Here is a 21,935-nt window from a genome sequence, read left to right as displayed (position 1 = left end):
AAGCATTAAAACATACCCTTTTAATGGTGTCTGATTCTCTAATACCCAGAGTTCCTGAAAGATAAAGCTGGCAATAATTTTATTAATAAGTCTGCAAAAGAGTATTGAAGATATGCTTAAATTCACCTTACTATATACTCACACATAGGTTACAGGTACTCAATATAAAATATGTAGTCTTCTTGCTTTATTGATGAATATAGCTTATAATTATTAAATGATATAGGATCACACAAACTACAAATTTCACAAAATTCTCTTACCAGAATCCTCCTGCCATATAAAAATGCCTTTCATATAAGGGATTTGCTGTACTTCAAAACCACTGTGTGCTTAAAACCACACAAACAATGCCCCAAACCCCTTTCTAACTAGTTTATGTTACTGTATTTCATACATGCAAACATTGTGTTAAGGCAATTAAACATTCAAGTATATTCTGCCACTATAGCTTTTGGAATCTAATTCGGCATTTCTTCCAATTTAGTTATCAGGAATAGTTCAGTACCCTATGTCACCAATTTTGAAGTTGTTGGGTTCCAACCATCTACCTAACTCCAATGATGTCATCACTGACCCTCTAATTCAAGCCATATTCGTTATAAAAACAAATTATCATTCTAAGTCTTGTTCTCTAGATGTCGGCAGGAGGTGTGGAAGAGTGCCTGGGGGAAGGAGTGCCTCATGTCACTCAAAAATGACCCCTTCCTGCTGATTAAGGAGGGACATTGACAGGCTCTCATCAAGCACTCTCTCTTAACTGGAAAGGTGTGTGCATGCATATGGATTGCACGATCCCCTGATGATTGACGCACGTGATGGTGTTCATCTGAGGGAAGCTATGTTCTAGGTTTTACAGTAAACAAAAATGGCAAACCTTTCATGGGCATGTTAGAAACACATTGGGTTGGTCAACCTAGTCCATGAATAGGGGTGATTTGGGGCTTAGGAATGGCTGATTTACATGCACATCGCATATGGTGTTATGAAAGATAATCCCGAGCAAAGAAAACTATGACACTGAGAGTAGATGTTGAGCTTCTACCACAATAAGGATTACTTCATGTCTTACCCATCATATAAAAGTTTCAAAACATTTTTTTTTCCCCACTTAGAAAAGGTACAAGGTACCAAGATAATTGCACATGATAAGGACTCATATTTACCTTGTACTTTATGGTTACAAAGTGTTTTCTTCATAATTACCTTGGGTAATGTATCATCTCCATTTTTCATAAGGCCCAGAGACTGACTTGTTGAAGATGATTCAGAAATGCAAGTCTTTTGTCTCCAAGAGCAGGACTCTCACAACATTTGCTCTTTAGATTTAGGAAGGCATCATTTAAGCTACAAATACTAGGGCTTTGTTTCTGAGGCACAAAGCTGAAAGGCAAGTTAAAACACATTTGTTTTCCTATTTATTAGTGGAGTCACAGAAAATTAAGAACATTTAAATACGTGTCATCTTTTATCCTTTGTAGTCAATGCAAAGACAATTGAGAAGCCAAAGAGCATGGTAGATGGACCCGAAGTCAGGATGACATCCTGCCTTTGACATACTATGTGGCAAATCACCTCTCAGAGCCACAGGCAATCTACAGCTGTAAGTTTAAAGACAAGTTACCAATCTGTATCCACTGAGATAGTTTTATATGGGGAATATTCAGTATAGATGAAATCACAGATCTAGTTAAAAAAAAAAAAAACTAACTAAAAAAATCTGTTTCATTGAAAGGTTCCAGCTTCGTATGTGGATGATCCTTTTGGAATATACAGTAAAAATAAAACTAACTAACAGAAAAACAATGTTGAACTTTCATATAACTTGAATTCTCAGGGAAGGCCTTATTTTGACACTTTGTAATTAACATCAGAAAATCTTTCAGGCTTAATAGTTGGCAACCAGATGTACATGTACCTAGTTTGAGGGCTTATTTAAAAGAATCTGAGTCTTGGTTAAGTACACAGTAACTATGAATGCCCTAACTTGGGTCTCTTTTTAGATATTGTACATAACTTTTTTTTTTCACGTCACTGAGAACTAAAAACTTTGTGCTGACAGATTATGAATTTTAAAATACAAATATGAGAATTAAGTTGTATATAGCAGGATTAAGACACATTGTACAAGTTAAACCATATTAACTCAGGTGAAAATTTGAAATTCCATCAGATTTAAAAATTATGAAAATATGAACTTCTTACTGGCTAGGACCTCCTCTTTCAAAGGTTTTCATAAATCCCAATAATACCTCGTTTTGTGACATGTACATAGGAGATATATAGCAATTTTTAAAAGATGAGAATGAAAGCCAGGAAGGTAATTTTACCTTGCATCTAATTCAAATTATGTCACTGTACATATCTTATATTTTATTCATGGTAAGAGAAAGCTTGACAGGTACAAAATTCATTTAGAAAATATAAACACTGCAACTAAAAGAAAACATTTTCATGATGATTCAATGTAGACAAATACACTATTTTTTCCATTACAATGGAAAAAAACCGACAGTCTAAATGAACTACTAAAGACAGGACATGTGTTATACTCTGAAATTTATCTCCTCTGCCTTACCCTGTTTTCCTTACTTTGATAAACTATCTTCTCCACATTCAGTTTTCATTCGTTTAGTTTATTCTGTAGTGTTCACTAAGGGGCAAGAGATGTATCAGGCAGAATCACAGTGCGAGGAAAAAAAAAACCCAACAAACTTACAAGATAATTTAAAACAAACTGAACATTTTACTGATGAGGCAACTGAGGTACCAAAAGGACCTTGCTCAACAGCCAGCTTGTTGGGACTGGTACAGACCAGACTATAGTTCCTATTTTCCAGTGTCCTGTCCATTGCTTGTTTTATTGTCCCACACTACATCTTCTCTATAAGGTCTGTCAGATGTTAAAATGTGATATTCCCTAGACTAGCTTATGTGTAAAACATAAACTTTTAAATATAACACGGGAAAATCATGCAAAAAACAGAATTTAGCCAGAACCGGTCCACTATTTGAGGGGATGACAATGAGATTATAACACCTGTAATTGATCATTGATTATCTATACCTTATGAAAATATTTCTATGATAAAAATCAAAGTGTGCAGATCAATTGCTGCGAGATCATACACGAAAGCTATATGAAAGCCAAATGGAAGTCTTCATGTCTCTGTGCCAGCTATAGAAAAATAGAACATTCCTACTAGTGGCTGTGACCACCCGGCTTTCGCTTTTAGCTTTACCACGAATCGCTACTAGGAACGGATCTTAAACAGAAACATTTCTATTCTGTGTCGTCATATGGCATAGAAAGACCTTGGATCAACTCAATTCATAAGTGCCACACTTCACTGGCTACTTGTAGCAGCAATACACCTTGTGTAGATACACAGCAGATACAAATGAATTCAGGCTTAATATTCTCTTCCATTTCATCTTATTTTTTAAAAAAAAGCCATAACAAACCAGAGCATTAGTTAATGCTGCAAACTTTAGAAATATTTATTTTAGGAAAAACCCAGAATGTTTCCCAACTATGTCCTTAAAAGTGAATATGTGTATATATTGCACTGATATCTGCCAGGATTCTCAGATCCATAGGGGAGAGACAAAATAATTTCGCTAGATTTTTAATGAGCATTTAGATGACAAAGGTTACAGTGCAAACAAGAATCAACTTTTAAACATACAATGCAATTTTTAAAATTTCTATTCAATTTGTAAATAACTTGCATTTCTCTTTTGGAGAGCAGAATTACATACATTTTTCTGAAAAAGGAATGCTCTAACAAGCACCTCTAAAACAAATCATGAAAAAGATTGTGTTTATAAGTATAGAATTTAAGCTATTTTAGAAAGTCTATCAATATTAACTAGTGTCATGAAGAGTCTCTGACTGATCTAGCATAGTTTTTAGTGCCATCAGTAAGGCCTGTGTCTGAACTCCCGGAAACACTTCCAAGTTCTGAGGTATCTCCTTAAGAAGACTTGGGAGCTTCTTCAGTGTCACAAGATCTCTAGCATAGAGATCCATAATCCAGTCAGTATGGAGACTGGTGGCATCCTTGCAAGTCCTAGGAGAAGTAAACAGTCTTTCACGTAGATGAATTAACTCCTTAAAAAGAGAAAAGCTTGAAAACAAGTCAAATATTGAACAAAAATTCAACAGCATTCTACCAAGTAAGAATGAGCCAAATTCAATCTGCTCCTGGTAGAAATGTTCCTCTGCTTGTACATGAAGGCCTCTACTTGAACCTTTGACTTGTAGGGCAGCCAGGAGGTCTTCTTTGATTTGGGGGGTTAGCACATAATCCAAAGGCAGTTTTCCTTTAGAAGTCCTCTGCTGGAGAAGCACCGAGCCTGGAAAAGTGATGCAAAGTGCTAAGTCACATTTACAACTAGCTTTGATACTAACTCGGATGGACACAAGTAGCCAAGACACATTAGGAAAAAAAAAAATTCAAGTCAATTGCCTAATCTGAAGATGGCATAAAAGTATATCTGCATTCGTTTACAACTAATCTATGAGGATGCTAATTAAAAAAAATTTTTTTGAGAAATTTTACAAATTGGTATTAAAAAATGATGTTGCTCCCAAGGTTAAGAAAGCATATGTACCTCTCCAGGGAACAATGTTCTCTCTCTCTCTCTCTGTCATACACACATACACACACTCACACACACACCCCAACACATACACAAAAGATAAAATACAAAACTCATTTAGCCTGGTACTTAGTGGCCTACACAATTAAGTTCCCACTTACTTCTACAGTCCTTAATTCATAATACTACCTTTCACAAATTCTGTACATATTCCAACTGGACTAGACTATGATTCATTACCTGGACTTAATATTCCACATAAACTTTGTCCATTTGCACAAGCCATTCATTCCCCACACCAAGAATCTCTCTTCCTCCTCATTTCCATCTCTCTGAATCCTTGTTTTTCCTCCAGACTCAACGAGGTGTCATTTTTATGAAGGCTTTTCTCCCCAGTATAGCACCAACTATTAGTGCTCCTTATCTCTCCAGTTTTCCCTCTTTTCATACATGTAGCCTCCAAGTAGATAGAATAGGCTATTTATTAGTATTATTTACCCGCAGTACCCAGCACAGAACCCTGAACATACTAAAAATATGTGCTTAACAAATTTGTTGAATTGGATTATTAATACGATACTATTCAGGATGTCCTGTGGTAACACACTACGCATAAGGAAACTAAATAAAAGTAGTAGAACTAGAAGTCTAGAAAAAGGTGTGCTGGGGTGCTATTCTTCACCAGCAGTGTGTCTTTCACGGCCTATCTTGAATGTGTGGCTGAGTGATCGAAAAACAAAAACAAAACCAAAAAACCCTCAAACCATGAACTGCCCCAAATTATAGTCCATCTATTCTATCCAAACTTCTATATCTTCCTTCTTGGAAAGTTCCTGCAGCCCTCCCCATTCCTTTCCCTGGTAGGATTAGCGGTAGCACAGGTGAAATATGAGAGCAGCAGAATATCAACAATGTTGTATTTGGTTAAACTTCAGTAAACAAATGGTAAGCACCCGATCTGTTTCATGGACTGTGCCAGGTTTAATTTTTATGCATTTCAACATTAGGAAAACAACTGTTGTAAGAGCTATAAAAGAATTTCCCCCCCAATCCCCACTTTTTTTGTTTTTTTGGTTGGGCAATGAGGGTTAAGTGACTTGCCCAAGGTCACAGAGCTAGTAAGTGTCAAGTGTCTGAGGTCAGATTTGAACTCAGGTCCTCCTGACTCCAGGACCGGTGCTCTATCCATTGCGCCACCTAGCTGCCCCCCCAACCCCCACTTTTTAAAGTGAGTGGCAAATCTATAATACAAAATTCATGACCTAGTCATTTGCTAGCAACATTTATGTTTATGTAAAATATTGTTTTAAGAAGGAAAAAAGTTTTTAGCTAATGTATAGGCCTATTTAAAAAAATATATAGTTCCACCTTCAACATAATTTCATATCTATGTATATATACACACATACATTTTACATAAAATAACATAACTGATGAAATAAGATTAACGTTTGGCTTAAGGTCAGTCTTGTGAAGTATTGTATTGCTTTGCAGTGTGCTGAATGAACAATTAAAAAATAGAGAAACAAAAAAAAGATAATAGTTAAATTCTTGTAGAAATTTTTAAAAAAAGACTCCATCTGACTTCTACTAATCCTGAATGAATCTACAATGAATGTGTACAGTAATTTCTGCCATGGTGGTGTCAAACTCTCTGACAGGCCCAAATCTAGAATGTGACAAAGGCAAAGACAAGGCTGCTTTCAACCTCTAGAATAGCTAGAAGTCCGTGATGAATGCAACAGCAAGTAGATCTCTCCCTTAGGACAAGAATATCATCCCTTTCCTATTCTTCACTAAGGGCCTGGGAAAAATGCACAGCTGTCAGTGCAATGCCATTCCCTGTTAGAAAGTTCGGTTTACTCTATCACACTGGTACACTGATTCTTGCATCACTTGAACCAATTGGAGAGAGGGAAAGTATTGGTTTGACACATCAAATACAAGATTTGGTAGATAAATAAAACACCTGGGACATAGTACATTGAGATTCAGTAAACACATCATATAAGAGGAATGTAGAAGAGTCCAGGAATGTATTGATTGTAAGATGGTGTCAGCACAATAGACACACAGGGCAGCCTTTAGGGGGCAGGAGAAGACTAGAAATAACCAGAAGCCTTAGGATGCTCGTTTTGCCCTTTTTAGAGCTGGATATCGTTAGAAGACAGCCAAATGCAGCACACTTTTGTATTTTCATAAAGATATGAGTGTTTTAACTACTAAAAACATCAGAAGCTGCATACTCGAATTTAATCAGGCTCATATGAAAGTAACAGGAAATACACATACAACCTTGTTGACTTTCCTTTGTTCCCCCAAACCCCAATACGGTTTTTAATGTTTTGATCTAAAATTTATGTTATCCAGCTCAGACCAAATAGTGTGTCACTAAAAAGGCAGAAGCTTTCTAAGAGCACAGATCATAAATCAGCACAGAGAATGGTTTAAGGTAGAATCCACCCATTCTCATCCTCTCAAAAACCTCTGACCAGCACTTCTCACAATTACAAAATCCTCACTTTAACTCAATTATCAGTTTAGATGACCTGATAAAATGTTATTAATACTGAAAATCATTTTACTGAAATATAAAATAAATCTTAAAAAATAAAATTAGTCAAGTCAGTAACAGAATAGAAGAAATGCAGGGATGTTAAAGAAATCTACAGAATAACAGCTAAACATACCCATCCATTTACTTACTAATAAACCTTTCAAAATTGACTACCTCATCAAAAGACCATGCTAGACTTGAAACAAATCCATTTTTAGAGCCCACATACCCAATTCACAAGTGTATTCTGCTACAATGGTTTAAACAACAGTTTCAATATAATGAATAAGTGTACAGATTTAAAAAAAAAGGCTTTTATCCATGTTGACAAAATGGTGCTTGTTTTCAAATGGAGACCTTTTTTTTCTTTCTTTGTATTTTTTAAAGGCATTCTTCTTTATGGAAGCTAAAAAGGAAGTGTTATCAACTTCTGAGGGATTCATCAAAAATTGGATAATTTCACAAAACCAGTTTAGCATAAATGCACTCACCCCCATGCTGGAGTAGCAGCTTGCCAATTTCTACATGTCCGTTTGACAGTGCATCATGCAAAGGAGTCACCCCGTCCACTTGAGTGAGCAGATCTACCTCTGGACAACGTTGCAAAATTTCCTGGACACACACTGTGTTGCCATGGTTACAGGCTTCATGCAAAGGCGTCCAGCCAGCATAGTCTGAATTAGAAATCAAGGGAAGTTTTAAAACAGCAAAAGTAGGAGTTATTCAATGGTAAAGTAGAGCTATCTCTCCAGCATAACTCTTCAACATGTAATTCAGTACCAGAAGGCTCCTTTTGTACACTTGCTTGGGCTATATAATTGTATCTCTGTTTTAAAGGGGAAAAAGGATCTATGTGATGATCATTTTCCAAATTAGTTTGGAGATCCGACCACAAATAAGGATAGCAATGATGATTTTTTTCCCTCTTATATAGATTTTGGTTATAATCCATTCTCCTTCCCCTTTTCCCCTCCTCCGCCCTTCTCTCACCTCCCTCCCCCACCCCCACCTTAACATTCTTGCTTTCAGTAATGACTGAATACCATCAAGTAAAGTACAGTTAGGTTTCCTTGTATTTTTTCTTAATGTTGGCATGCAACTATGTTATAATGCAAAATCAGGATTATCCTCAGATTTGATTAGACAGTAAAGATTCAGAACTTACCTTTAACATTAATGTCTGTTCCTGGCAAAGAGAGAAGAAGAATCAATTTCTCCACTTGGTTATTTATGCAAGCTCTATGCAGGGCTGTCTCTCCTACCATAAAAAATTAATAGATTATTCCAGAGAAGGCAAGATATCAACTAAAGGAAATAATCAGAATGCATGGAACTAGGCATGCTGGCTCTGTGCCAGAACAGTCAATAATGAATAAGATTTCCCTTTTTGTCCAGGTTAAATATCTTTTAGGATAATTTTTTTTAAAAAAATGTGCAGAGGAACAACAACAAAAAACCCCCCACAACCCACAGAGCTTCTGTTCCATCAGAGATCCAGCAATGAAATTCTACTGCAAATGGTTTAACACAGAAATGATCTCCCCTTAGTTCAAGGTTTAAAGCTTCAATCCCACTATAAAAGCTCGGAATGTTCACAGAACACCAAAATACTGGGTTTTGAAGCAATAAAAGTTTAGAGTGCAGTTGCCCTCTCTTAAATTTATTCATGAACCTACGTTAAATGTATGGCTCTTTTTACACAGCATTTATAGCTTAATTCAAATGAATGTTTCTGGCTAAGCACGAGTGCCTCTACACACTCAAGTATAATTCAGAACTTCAAATCCATTAACAGATGGTTTGCTGCTTCTCAATAGGCTGTCTGGCTTGGCTACAGCAGCACAGAAAGGGAGAAATGAAGGAATCTTAATATAAACACACACACACACACACACACACACACACACACACACACACACACACAGAAATGGAGGGGGGAAAAGTCCTAGTACCATTTAAAGCTTTAAACAAGGGTGACAAATAGAATTGCAAGGTCCTGAAATCTGTGTTTTGCAGAAGGGTGCAATTAATGCATGCAAGGTAAAATCAAGTCATATCAACATCTCTGTTGTCACCAAGTGATTAGAACGAACAAGAACCCAAACCATGAACTTGATGCAAGGAGGAAAAAAGAAGTTATTGCAATGCCACACAGACTAGAAATCAAATACAAACTACATATGTAGCTAAAGTTAATTTTCTCTCTTGCTGAGATAATGTAACACATTTTTACAGGGTTTAAATTCGTGGTACACACCCTAAATACCTCTTTTCAGTCTCTGCAAGTATTTCTATGGGAAAATTCCTTTTATATGCACAGAGAAAAAGACATTTAGAATTTTTCTCTATTATTTTTCAATTCTCTTTCCCCTATTCCTAGTTCCTTCTGTTGTTCAGCTCAGCATATTTACTAAAAATAAAACAAAATGGACACTGCTTTTTTGAAATTAATGAATTTTATTAATAAATCACTTCTTCTCTCTTGAGCAAAATGGGCAAGTATTTGGCATTTTGTACCACACAATTAGGAATTTATATTATGTTGAAAGATTAGAACAAGAGTTTCTTTGCCAATATTGTTCCAGATATCCCATGGGGGTCATAATAATAAACATATTTGTATTAGATACACAATACATAAGGTATAGATCATAAACAAAAAGATGAAGCAAATGATTTGGGCTAGTTACAGCCTCATGTAAGGTATATTTTATTAAATTTGTGTAGTTAAGTGGAGCCTGAATGAATTATGGCCATGTTATTTCATCCTTTAGGTACTTAGATGCTAGTATAGTTAGGACTAAAAGCCAAACACATTTCATAGTCTGGGCTCAATGCCTGGAAGAAAAGAGTCCATATGCTTAACACAGCTCTGTAACATAGCCTACTCCCCAGTCTTTGTTCACAAAATGTCTAGGACTGAAAGAGATGAAGACTGAATTATACTTTCAAATCAGAAGACGCGGATCCTAAGCAACACAGGTTGAGGTGGATTAGCAAAGTAAGGCGGGCAAGTCTGGAATGAGCTCACATAAGCTACATACTGTGTTTAATATTTGGAGAAGTAGAGGGAGAAGAGAAGAGAAGGAATGTGCTATTATACCAAGTATAATCTTTTCATTAATGACATTTTTAAGAAAACTAACATGCTATCCAGGAAGGTATTTCTTGGATGTAGGCCAACATTTTAGCTCAAGCATTCATCAGGACAAGTGTATTAAACTTGCAAGTAATGACTGCAACCATGAAAAGTTCTTAGCATACATTAATTTAGATACTTCGAATACCTCTTAAATTGGTCTTGTGAAAACGCATTTTTGGAAGTGAAGAATGGCAATTCCCTTTGGAACATGACAACTCTCCTTCCCATTTCTTTTGCGACCTTTTTAATGACAAGGAATGGTTCAGCTCACTAAAAGAAAAATAAGAAATAGTGAACACTTATTTTTGGCCATGCGTGTTCAGCATTATTAGATTGTGAAATTTTTTTTTAAACTAAACTCTTTTTTAATTATAAATTGGCCCTTGTCATGTAAATCCATATTTTATCTTCTAGGTAAGTCACTTATCCCAATGGCCTCAGTATCTCCTTTGGTATAGATACGGTGGTATTTTTCACTTTGCTGCTGCCCCCTTTACCTAACTCCTCTTGGAGAAGTTCACAAACAGTACTTATCCAATAAATGGTAAAGAAACGGAACAAATTTGAGATAAGAAACAAGATGCTCCTTTTCAGTTTCTTAACTTTATAGTACTTCTTGTTACTTCATCATCCATCATCTTCACCATCATTGCCATCATCATGGAATGATGATAACAGCAATAGCAGCAGCTAATATTTAAATAGTACTTTAAGGTTTGGCTTTATACATAACAGACCCATTACAACTCTGTGAGTTAGGTGCTATTACTTATCACCCTCATTTTACAAATGAAGTGTCTGAAGCTGAGGGAAGTTAAGGGATCTGCTCTGAGTTATAGAGCTAGTTAAGTGTCTGAGGCAGGGGGGCAGCTAGGTGGCACAGTGGATAAAGGACCAGTCCTGGATTCAGGAGGACCTGAATTCAAATTCAGCCTCAGACACTTGACATTTACTAGCTGTATGACCCTGAGCAAGTCACTTAACCCTCATTGCCCTGCAAAAAAAAAAAAAAAAGTGTCTGAGCCAGAACATTCTATTATCATTTCAGTGGAGGTAAGTTTTATGTATATGTGTATTTTCTAAAGGTTTCTCTTTTTTGGGGAAATATTACAAAGTATCTCATGAAAAGTTAAGGAAGCATGTAGGATCTATAATGTGGTCACCCATGCTACTGGCCAGACATTCTGAAGCTAAATCTTTGCAGCATTTTAAGTAACAGATAAAGTACATATGTATATGGTAGTAAGCATGAAATCAGACAAAAAACTATGTAAAGCAGTCGTCTGGTGAACAGTTTCATTTCTCTTGGGAAACATTTTGCATCAACACTGAAGAAATGGATGTGAATCAATGCATGTAGGGGCAGAGGCAGAGAGGACCTTTTAGGTTTAGAAATAGGCTGTCAGGGGGGCAGCTAGATGGTGCAGTGGATAAAGCACCGGCCCAGGATTCAAGAGGATCTGAATTCAAATCTGGCCTCAGACACTTGACACTTTACTAGCTGTGTGACCCTGGGCAAGTCATTTAACCCTCACTGCCCTGCAAAAGAAAAAAGAAAAAAAGGAAGGAAGGAAAGAAGGAAGGAAGGAAGGAAAGAAGGAAGAAATATGCTGTCAGTCATCAGGATGCACAAGCTGACCACCCTAGGTCATGTGAAGTTCAAGAAACTGTGTCAGTGCAGAAGCTTCACCTCAAGGCAGAAGATAGCAAGTGATGTTCTAGGTTTTACTTACAGTGCCTCAGGCAAGACCTTGCCTTGGTTCTGATTTCCATGACTTAATGTCTTCAGTGCTCTCTGAGAGTCAGGGCCAAGCCAATGTCCTATTTTCTTCCGTTTCTGCCCCTTTCTTGAATTAAGCATAGCAAATTTTCCCAATGCAGGCAAATAAGCACATACCTGTTGCAAAATAGCATCATAATATTACTTTCATGATCCTATGTATGGCAATAGGAAGCCTGAAAATCATTACCTGATTATTGATCATAAAATCTGGTGACATCCTTTCTGTTCTGTAGTATAGTTGTGACACCACCTCAGTTAATTATACTAAAATATGAAGACTATTGCTAAAATGACTATTCCACATCATTAAACCAATACCACGTGGATGAAAAAAAGAAAAAATGCCTGGATGCAAATAATTATTCTTTCCTAATTTAATTTTTTTGGCATTATCCTCATTCAGAAAAGATCCTTTGATTAGTCTTCTGCCTAGTGTGTTATGTTGCTTTTGCATAATTTATTTATAAAAAAGCCATCTGATTTATGTACAACTGGTATTTTGCCATTTCAATTTTGATTATGCATTTGTGCATTAGGAAACAAGTCTGGTGTAAGACATACAATAATGGGTGTGCAAGTCTATGAATGGCAAAGAAATGTTGCAAAACAGAGAATTTTGCCCAACCAAATTGCATAAACAAGTATGTCTGATTTTTCATTTCTTCATGAAACTGCTTGAGAGCATTTAATAATATCCAAAGATGGGCCAGTAATGGTGTTGGCAAGATACAGTTAGACAACTATGGACTAAAAGCACCACTTGTGATTGGTAAGATTAGACTGGCTTTGAATTCTTTACAAGTAATCTTATTTGAAAACAGATACTATATGGAATTGTTCTTTCCTGTGTCTGTCTTTGATACAATTTAAAATAATAGTCTCGTATATTACAATAGAGAATGAGGAATAAAGGTTTTTGCATCCTGCTCCTAGAGAAGACATTTAAACTTTCTAAGTTCTCTAATTTTTTTCCCTTCACTAATTTTTTCGTCTTTCAGGGGAACAAAACCACTGCTCAAGCAAATATTTTAAACACTTGAATTAATATTTTTAATGAATTAAACTGATCATACCGATCACTTAGAAATTAAATAAATTTAAGTAGAAGGGTACTTACCATTTTCTGAAGAGTGAGTGGTCCAGGAGAAATACTGATGCAGCTCTGTAAACATAACTTTTTAAAGATTGACTCTGCAATGAACATCTGAAGCCAGGATGAAGATAAGGAACTAATGAAACTCTCTAACTCTTGTGAAGAAAAATCTGAAGGATACAAGAGAAAAAAACCACAACAAATGTGTTAAGTGTCTACTAGGTATATAAGCATTGTGCTAGAAAACAGGGGAAGATAAATATTTTAGATGAGACATTCTCAAGTGTTTCTTGCCCTGGTGGAGCTTGCAATGTAGTAGGGGCGCACACACAATATTATATGACAGTTAAGTGAAAGAAATACAAGGAAAGGTACAATCTCTGTATATAATGGACCTGATTATTATATATCCAGATTTTCCTAAGACAGAGTTCTTCCTTTGGAGATATCATAGTACAAAGAACAATAGATTTTAAGTCAGAACATCTGGGTTTGAATTCAGCTCTGCTAACTGGGTCTCAGTTTCTACATCTGTAAAATGAGTGAGTTCAATTCTTTGCTTTTTTTGGTGAGGCAATTGGGGTTAAGTGACTTGCCGAGGGTCACACAGCTAGTAAGTGTGTAAAGTGTCTAAGGCCAGATTTGAACTCAGGTACTCCTGAATCCAGGGCCAGTGCTCTATCCACTGTGCCTCTTAGCTACCCCGTGAGTTCAATTCTTAACGTCAGTCCCCTGAACTCCCAAAGGATCTATGAATTGATTTCAAGGGGACTGTGAATGTGGATGGGGAAAAAAAAAATTCTATTTTCATCCATTTCTAACTAAAATTTAGCATTTCTTTCAATTAAGAATTTAAAAAAAATTATTATTACTTTTTATGGAAATAAAATTTTACTTAAATAATTGGAAAGGTATTGACTGTTTATGGTGGAACAGTGAAATTTTAATAAATATGTAAATTTTACAAAAAAAAATTATTCTGAGGACTTTGCCAGTTGCTAGAGGGGATCTATGACACAGAAAGGGTTAAAACCTCCAGGTCTAGATATATATGGTTTCTTCCAGCCCTGAAATCAAATGGTGTAGCATTCCATGGTACTTAGCACCAACAGATTTTAATGTTCAGTGATATGTAATTTGCAAACAATCAAGGTTGAGTTGATGTGGGAAAGGGATTGGAATACTACTTCTAACCACAATTATGAAACTAGCCATTCAACCCAACCATCTTTCTCACTTTAAGAAAAGGTAAAAAATGTTGCACCACACAGAATTTTTCATAGTTGGGATGGGGCAGGGAATGTTGTAGAACAGAACAATAAGACCAATGCTTAAAAGTAGTTTTTAACTTCTCAGAGATAGCCGAATGCATATATTCTAAAGCTGATCTCTTTTCTGAATACAATATCTTATGGTAGCAACTGCTTGCTAAACATATCAACACTGATATGCTACCACCCCTGAAATTCAACATGTCTGATACAAAATTTGTTTTATTCCTCCTATATTCACTCCCTCCAGAAAACTTCTCTTTTTCTGTTGCATCCAAAAGGTTACAACTATTCTTTTAATCACCCAATCTTATAATCTCAGAGTAATACTTCACAGAATCATAGATTTGGAAGGCCCCTTTCCTGGGTCAGGCCTACCTCAAGGCCAACCCAGTGATGCAAGCTCAGGATTAGAATTTGGTAGACAATAAAATGCAATGAAAATAGCTACTGGTGACAAAGGAGAAAGCATAGGATTCCTAAGGGTAAAAAGATATTTAGTTAAAAGGTCTCCCCATTCCACCCCACAATTTGTACACTCACTCTAGCAAATGGCCACTTAGCTAGTCTCAGCTTTCTCTCAGCTCCTCTAACCCACCTACCCTCAACTACCCCCACCCCCAACTCCCCACCAGGTCAGTTCCCCTTAAGCTAGGGCTTTGATGCTTCAGGCAGCAAGGAAGCCAAGCCAATGCTGATCCCTTGTAGACTTATATGTACCCTTAAGGAGAAGCCAGCCCAGCCTAATTCTGGTACTGCTCCTATAACAGGTTCTCAGAAGCTATCTTGTCCTATTCATACCTAAAAAAGAATGCACTCCACAACATTCTGGACAAGTAGCCAGCCATCTAGCCTATTTTTATAAAGAGCTGCAGAAGGAAGAAGGGATCTAGGACCTCATGAGGCAGCCCATAGCACCTTGGGATAGGTTGGTGAGGAAGGTTGCTTCTTTGTAGTTTTTACCAGTTCCCTCTTATACCTTCTGGGATACAAAATAACAAGCCTAACTCTTCATAAACATGACAATCCTTCATATCAAAGTCAGCTATCATGTTCCTCTGGTGTTTTCCTCTTCAGACAAAATATCCCTTGTTCCTTCTACTGATCTTTTGACGACATGATCTCAAAGCCCTTCACTGTCTTCATTGCCCTCCCTGGACACACTTCAATTTATCAGTGTCCTTTCTAATAAGAAACTCTGAACTGAACAAAAGTATTGCAAATATGGTCTGAACAACATTCCCTAATATGGCTGGACCATATCACCTATATCATCCTGGAGCGATTCCAATCAATGAAGCCTGAGATTATATTAGTTTTTGACTTCCATGTTAGACTGTTTACTCTTCCCTCTTGTTCACCCATCTTTCCACCTATCTCTACCCTCTGAGCCACTCTTTCTAGTTCAGGTTCTTATCATCTCTAACAACCTCTTGACAGGTCTCCCTACTGCTCTATCCCCCCAACCCTTCCTCTCACATGTGCCAAAATAATCTCCTTAAGGTACAGATCTGACAATATAGCACAGATCTTCAGGGGATCCCCTTTTGTCTCTAGGATAAAATAATAATTCCTCAGACTGACATCTAAAGTTTTTCACAAACTGGCTACAAAATGCCCTTCCTCTTTCCAGACTTATTTCCTATTACAGTCTTCATTCTAGTCAACAGCTATTTGATGAATATAGCATCATATCTCCTGTGTTCAGGGATTTTACATAAGTTATCTCCTGTGCTTGGAATTCCCCTCTTCTGCTCACCCATCTGAACCATTATCTACATTCAAGGCTCAGCTTGGTAACATTAAAGTAGCAGTACACTTTCCCTCTTTTAAATTATCGTGTATTTTCTTAAGTAAATTCACACGTTGAGCCCACTGATAGAATGTGAGCTCTATTAGGGCAGGGACTGTGTGGGTTTTTTCCCCTCTGTATCCCCAAGAATCTGAGTTTGTATGTAGTTTGCAGAATGTAATTCTCAGTACCTTAGACCTGTATCACAATTATATACATATAAACACATATACATATATTAAAATTTTTATGTATTACATCATAATAGATGGCATTTTAAAAAATTTTCTCCCTGAATTTGATTTCTTTACATTTACAGTACTATGGTTTCCCATAGTTAATTGGACACATGCTGATAAATCATTCTCAGATCTTCCTGACTCTAGGCCCAGTGCTCAATCCACTACAACACTTAGCTGCTCTTAGCCCCCATAATCCTTTTCAATGAATCCAATGTTTGTGTTTTGCTTTCATGTAACACAGCGCATATTTTTGTCTTTCTTTGAATCCACAGCTATTAGTACAGTGCCTAGCACAAAGCAGGTGCTTAACAAAAGATACATGACTTGATTCAAAAGAAGTGGTAGAAGATGGATGATGGGTATGAGTATGGAGGAGAGAATAGGCAAAGAGGTTAATTTCTTCCTCAGTCTAGAACAAAGGGAAAAAAAATTGGGGAAAATGTGAGTAGGGCACTTCTCTTTCCTCAGACACTTGAATAAAGGAGGAATATGACATAGCTTAGGTGGGTTTTCAGGTATAAAGGGGCAAAGAAGGCATTTAAGGTGGATGATCTCAATTTTTTCAGTGAAGTAAGTGAGGTAGATCAGTAAATCATGGAAGAATACAATATTTGATATCCAACAGTCAATCAGCCCAATGGATATTGAGAAGAATTTGTAATGTAACACAAACCTGTGATCATAGGATCATAGATTGAGAGCCATAAAAGAGCAGACAAGCCATTAAATTCAATCTCTCATTTTCTAGATGAGGAGACTGAGGTTTAAAGAGGTTGGCACAATCGCATGCCTTTTTCCGACAGCACTAAAAAAGCATGGAAGCAGGAACGGAAATTAACTGTTAATTTGCATATGTTTTATATTTTCTTGTGTACATGTAGCTCCTTGATGATAGGGATTATTGTGTTTCCATCTTTGTATCTCCCAGTCCCTTGTACAAAGTAAATGATGAAGGCAAGGGGGTAACAAAAGGATTTGGAAAGACAGTTCTGGTAAGAGTTCAAAAGAATGAAAAGATAATGGTCAAACATATAGTTCACCTAGTCAGCTAAAGGGTCAAGGTGGTATAAGAAAGTGTGGCCAGAAAGCCGGGAAACAATTTTTACAGCCAGTGTTTCTGATAAAGTCCTCATATCTGAAATATATAGAGAACTGAATCAAATATATAAGAATACAAGTTATTCCCCAATTGAGAAATGGTCAAAGGATATAACAGGAAGTTTTTAGTTGAAGAAATTAATATTATCTACAGCCATATGAAAAAATGTTCGCAATCACTACTGATTAGAGAAATTCAAATTAAAACTACTCTGAAGTACCACCTCACATCTATCCAATTGGTTAATAGAACAAAAAAAAGGAAAATGATAAATATTGAAAAAATGTGGGAAAATTGGAACCCTAATGCACTGTTGGTGGAGCTGTGAACTGATCCAATCATTCTGGAGAGCAATTTGGAACCATGCTCAAAAGGCTATAAAACCAAGGGATATGTGCATACCCTTTGACCCAGCAATACCATTACTAGGTCTACATCCCAAAGAGATGATAAAAAAGGGAAAAGGACCCACATGTACAAAAAGATTTATAGCTGTTCTTTTTGTGGTGGCAAAGAATTGGAAATTGAGGGGATAGCCATCAATTGGGGAATGGCTAAACAAGCTGTGGTGGTATATGAATGTGATAGAATACTATTTTGCTGTAAGAAATGATAAGCAGATGGATTTCAGAAAAACCTGGAAAGACTTACATGAATTGACAGTGAATGAAATGAGCAGAACCAGGAGAACATTGTACACATTATCAACAACACTGTGTGATGATCAACTGTGATAGACTTAACTCTTCTTAGCAATACAATGATCCAAGACAATACTAAAAGTGGAAAATGCTCTCCAGAACTATGGAGTCTGAATGTAGATTGAAGCATACTATTTTCACTTTTGTTGTTGCTGTTTATTCTTTCTTGCATTTTCCCCCCTTTTGTTTTGATTTTTCTCTTATAACATGACTACTGTGGAAATATGTTAACATGACTGTAATGTGTAACAACCTATATCAGATTGCTTGTTAGCTTCGGGAGGGTGGGAGAAAATTTTGAAACACACACACACACACACACACAATCTTTACATGAAACTAGAAAAAAATTTTTTTAATTAAAAAAAAAAAAAAAGGAAAGAAAGTGAGGCCAGACTGGGGTGATAAACCAGGAGAACAGAGACAGGAAAAAGAAAAGAGAAGACCAATAAACACTGAAATTTTAAAAATCTAATCAGAAAGGACACAGGAACTGTGATCATTAGCTTGAAGAAGAAATAGTTGAAAAGCCATCTTCTAATTGTAAAGTATGTTATGATGTTATGTTATGTTTTATGTCATGTCATGTTATACCATATAGAATATGGTGATCAACTCTTTTTCATCTTTCCTCAAGACAGAATAGAGAGGAGGGGCAGCTAGGTGGTGCAGTGGATAGAGCACTGGCCCTGGAGTCAGGAGTACCTGAGTTCAAATCTGGCATCAGACACTTAACACTTACTAGCTGTGTGACCCTGGGCAAGTCACTTAACCCCAATTGCCTCATTAAAAAAAAAAAAGCAAACAGAATAGAGAGGAAATGAACTTATACTCTCAAACTCAGGAATTCAGGTTAAAGAAATACTTTTGAAATAATTTGGAAATGGTATGAAGAATCTCAATTCATAGTTTTTAGAAATGAGATGTAATCTCATCTGTTTGAGCTTAATTAAACATAACCTGGCAGTCAGAAAGAAATATGGATTTAGGTCAGCTTTAGATATACTTTCTAACCTTATGATTCTATGGAAAAAAACAAACTTAAAAATCCACCAAATGCCACTAAAAATTCAGTCAATTGTGTTTGAGTACTATTACAAAGATGCTTTGTTTACCTGTAATGAGAAAGACCACTGTTATATGTCCAATGGAAAGTTACAGCAATACTAAGAGGTCAATTCTAACATCATTATTAATGACCTAATAGAAGCAAACCAAAGATTTATTAACTCTGTGTATATTCAGCAAAACAGGGAAGCAGGACAAAGGAATGTGAAAATGTCAGTTAGAAATGGAGAATCAAATTAAAGTTTTTAAAAATCAAGTCAAGGTTTTCCCAGGGGGGTGAAAAACGCTAACATTAAAGAAGAGGTAAGGAATATGGGGGAAAGTAGTAATGAAAAAAAGGAAATAATAGGCAGCAGATTTTCAGACTTCTACAATAAAAATGCAGAATTTAAGAAAGCAACATGAAAAACCTGGTTTAGCCACAATGGGACATTATGGCATTAAAATGAATGCATAAGAAATAATTAATTCTGTATATTTGCTGAGAGAAAGTTGCTGTCGCCTTATATCAATTACTGATTCACTTTCTAGCCTTTGAGTAAGAATAAGCAAGATTGAATGGTAAACAAAAGGCAAGTAAATCAAGGAGTAACTGGAGTCATTTTTGGAGTGCTTATTGAAATATTCCAATGGACAATCTCCTTCCCATCTTGACTCATCAGGCATTACTGTTTTAAAAAATGCTTCCAACATTGATAAAACAGAAGACTCAAATGAAAATTAAAATATTATCTTTCAAAAGTAAAATATGCAAGGTGAATTGTAGTTCAGTCTCTACTTGTCAAAATACCATTCGTGATCACTTGTATTTTGTTATGTGGTCTCATGAAATGTAACTACTATATATTGGAAAAGGCTGATGTAATTTTGTTAGTCTATAAAGTAGGTACTGGCTATATCTCTCCCAGGACCAGGATAAGAAAAATAGATGGTTTTGGTAGTCAAACATCAAGTTCTTTGAAAATGAGAACTAACCAAAGTAAAACTTCTATTGTTTCTGAGGGGGGAAAAACAACATCAGTTAACTACTTTTAGAAAATGATCAAAAAGAAATTTACCAGGAAGCATAGTAAAGGGAGATTGAGTTTGACCTAAGAAATGTTAAAAGTGATGCAACAAAGGATAGCTATCTTTCAAAAGGGAAAGTCATCACTTCATTCCTCAATGAAAAAATAGAAAAGAAATGATATAATACTTTAGAGCAAAATCTTCCAACTTTTGTACTATAAAAAAGACCTCTTTGCAGAAAGAGGAATCATTGTATAAATGCTGAACCCATTTATTATCGAGATTCCTATTCTGGAATGTTTTTTTCTTAGTGCTAAAGTGCTATATAACAAATTCAAGAACTTTTACTTTCCCCTTCCACACAAAACCAAGCTACACTGAAGCATTTCTTAATGGAAAAACTGTCTTTTCCTTGAAAACTAAAAAACTTAGAATTATAGAATATTTGCTTTTACAAGAATAATCAATGATAAGGGGGACCAGGAGAAAAAAAAAAACCTAACCTAAGGATATGTTGGCATTGGGTACTGATTTGCTGGATTACAGAAAAACTATCATAAAAGGTTTCAAAGAACTTGGGAAAACTTGCACAAACTGATTCAGAGTGAAGAAGTACCAGGAGAACAATTTATACGATAAAAACAATATTGTAAAAACAAAGAACTTTGAAATATTTGAGAATTCTGATCAAAATAATGACCAACCATGTTTCCAGAGGACTCTTTTTTTTTGGGGGGGGGGGGAATGAGTGTTAAGTGACTTGCCCAGGGTCACACAGCTAGTAAATGTCAAGTATCTGAGGCTGGATTTGAACTCAGGTCCTCCTGAATCCAGGGCCGGTGCTTTATCCATCCAGAGGACTCTTGATGAAACATGCTACCTACTTCCTGACAGAGAGGTGATGGACTCAGAGTGCAAAAGGAGACATACTTTTTTTTCTCTGCACATGGCCTACGTAGGAATTTGGTTCTGACTATACATATTTGTTTTAAGGGATTTATTTTTCTTGCTTTTTCAATTGGGGTCAGAAAGGAAGCAGGAGAGAAAAAGGGTGGATTTGGGTTAAATAAAACCCCAAACTTAATCTTTTCTTTCTTTCTTTTTTTTTTTTAAATAAAGACCATAGATCTAGAGTTGGAAAGAACCTGAGACCAGAGGCTAATCCTGTCTAATCCTGTCAATTTACAGGTGAGGAAAGACCCAGAGAGGTTCACTGGCTTGCCACAGTTCATACAGGTAATAAGTATCAAAGGTGGGATTTGAACCAAGACCTCTGCCTGACCAGCCAGTTCTTCCACTATTCCATGTTGCTGCCTAGGCAAGAATTTGATTCTGAAAGGGAAAGAGATCTAGGATGACAGCTTAAAAGGAGTTTTCTTTATTAAAAACTGTCTTTTCTAAAGTGCCACCATCCTGTAATGAAAAGAAGCCTGGATCTGGAGCCTGAGGATCAAGGGTTGGAATCCAAGCTCTGCTACTTCCTCCCAATGTGACCCTGAACAAGTGACTGTCCTCTCTACCTCAGTTTTTACATCTGCTAAATGAGGAAGTGACATTAGATTGCTTTCAGATGT

At 36.3% G+C, this 21,935-nt stretch overlaps 1 protein-coding gene across 2 annotated transcripts in view; it reads right to left on the bottom strand.

Moving 5' to 3' along the window:
• Positions 1-1,283: 1,283 nt before the first annotated feature.
• SLF1 (SMC5-SMC6 complex localization factor 1) overlaps positions 1,284-21,935 on the bottom strand; it is a 97,656-nt gene continuing 77,004 nt past the window's right edge. For both annotated transcript variants that reach the window (XM_043974082.1, XM_043974072.1), the window contains 6 exons: positions 13,205-13,350; positions 12,038-12,201; positions 10,450-10,574; positions 8,328-8,420; positions 7,654-7,836; positions 1,284-4,359 (listed from right to left, as the gene is read on the bottom strand). In XM_043974082.1, the coding sequence (XP_043830017.1) occupies positions 3,869-4,359; positions 7,654-7,836; positions 8,328-8,420; positions 10,450-10,574; positions 12,038-12,201; positions 13,205-13,350 (1,202 nt within the window). In that variant the 3' untranslated portion in view covers positions 1,284-3,868. The remainder of the gene's footprint in view (positions 4,360-7,653; positions 7,837-8,327; positions 8,421-10,449; positions 10,575-12,037; positions 12,202-13,204; positions 13,351-21,935) is intronic.

This window comes from Dromiciops gliroides, chromosome 1 (assembly GCF_019393635.1).
Source record: "Dromiciops gliroides isolate mDroGli1 chromosome 1, mDroGli1.pri, whole genome shotgun sequence".
Lineage (NCBI taxonomy): Eukaryota > Metazoa > Chordata > Mammalia > Microbiotheria > Microbiotheriidae > Dromiciops > Dromiciops gliroides.
This window is presented reverse-complemented; position numbering and strand designations above follow the sequence as displayed.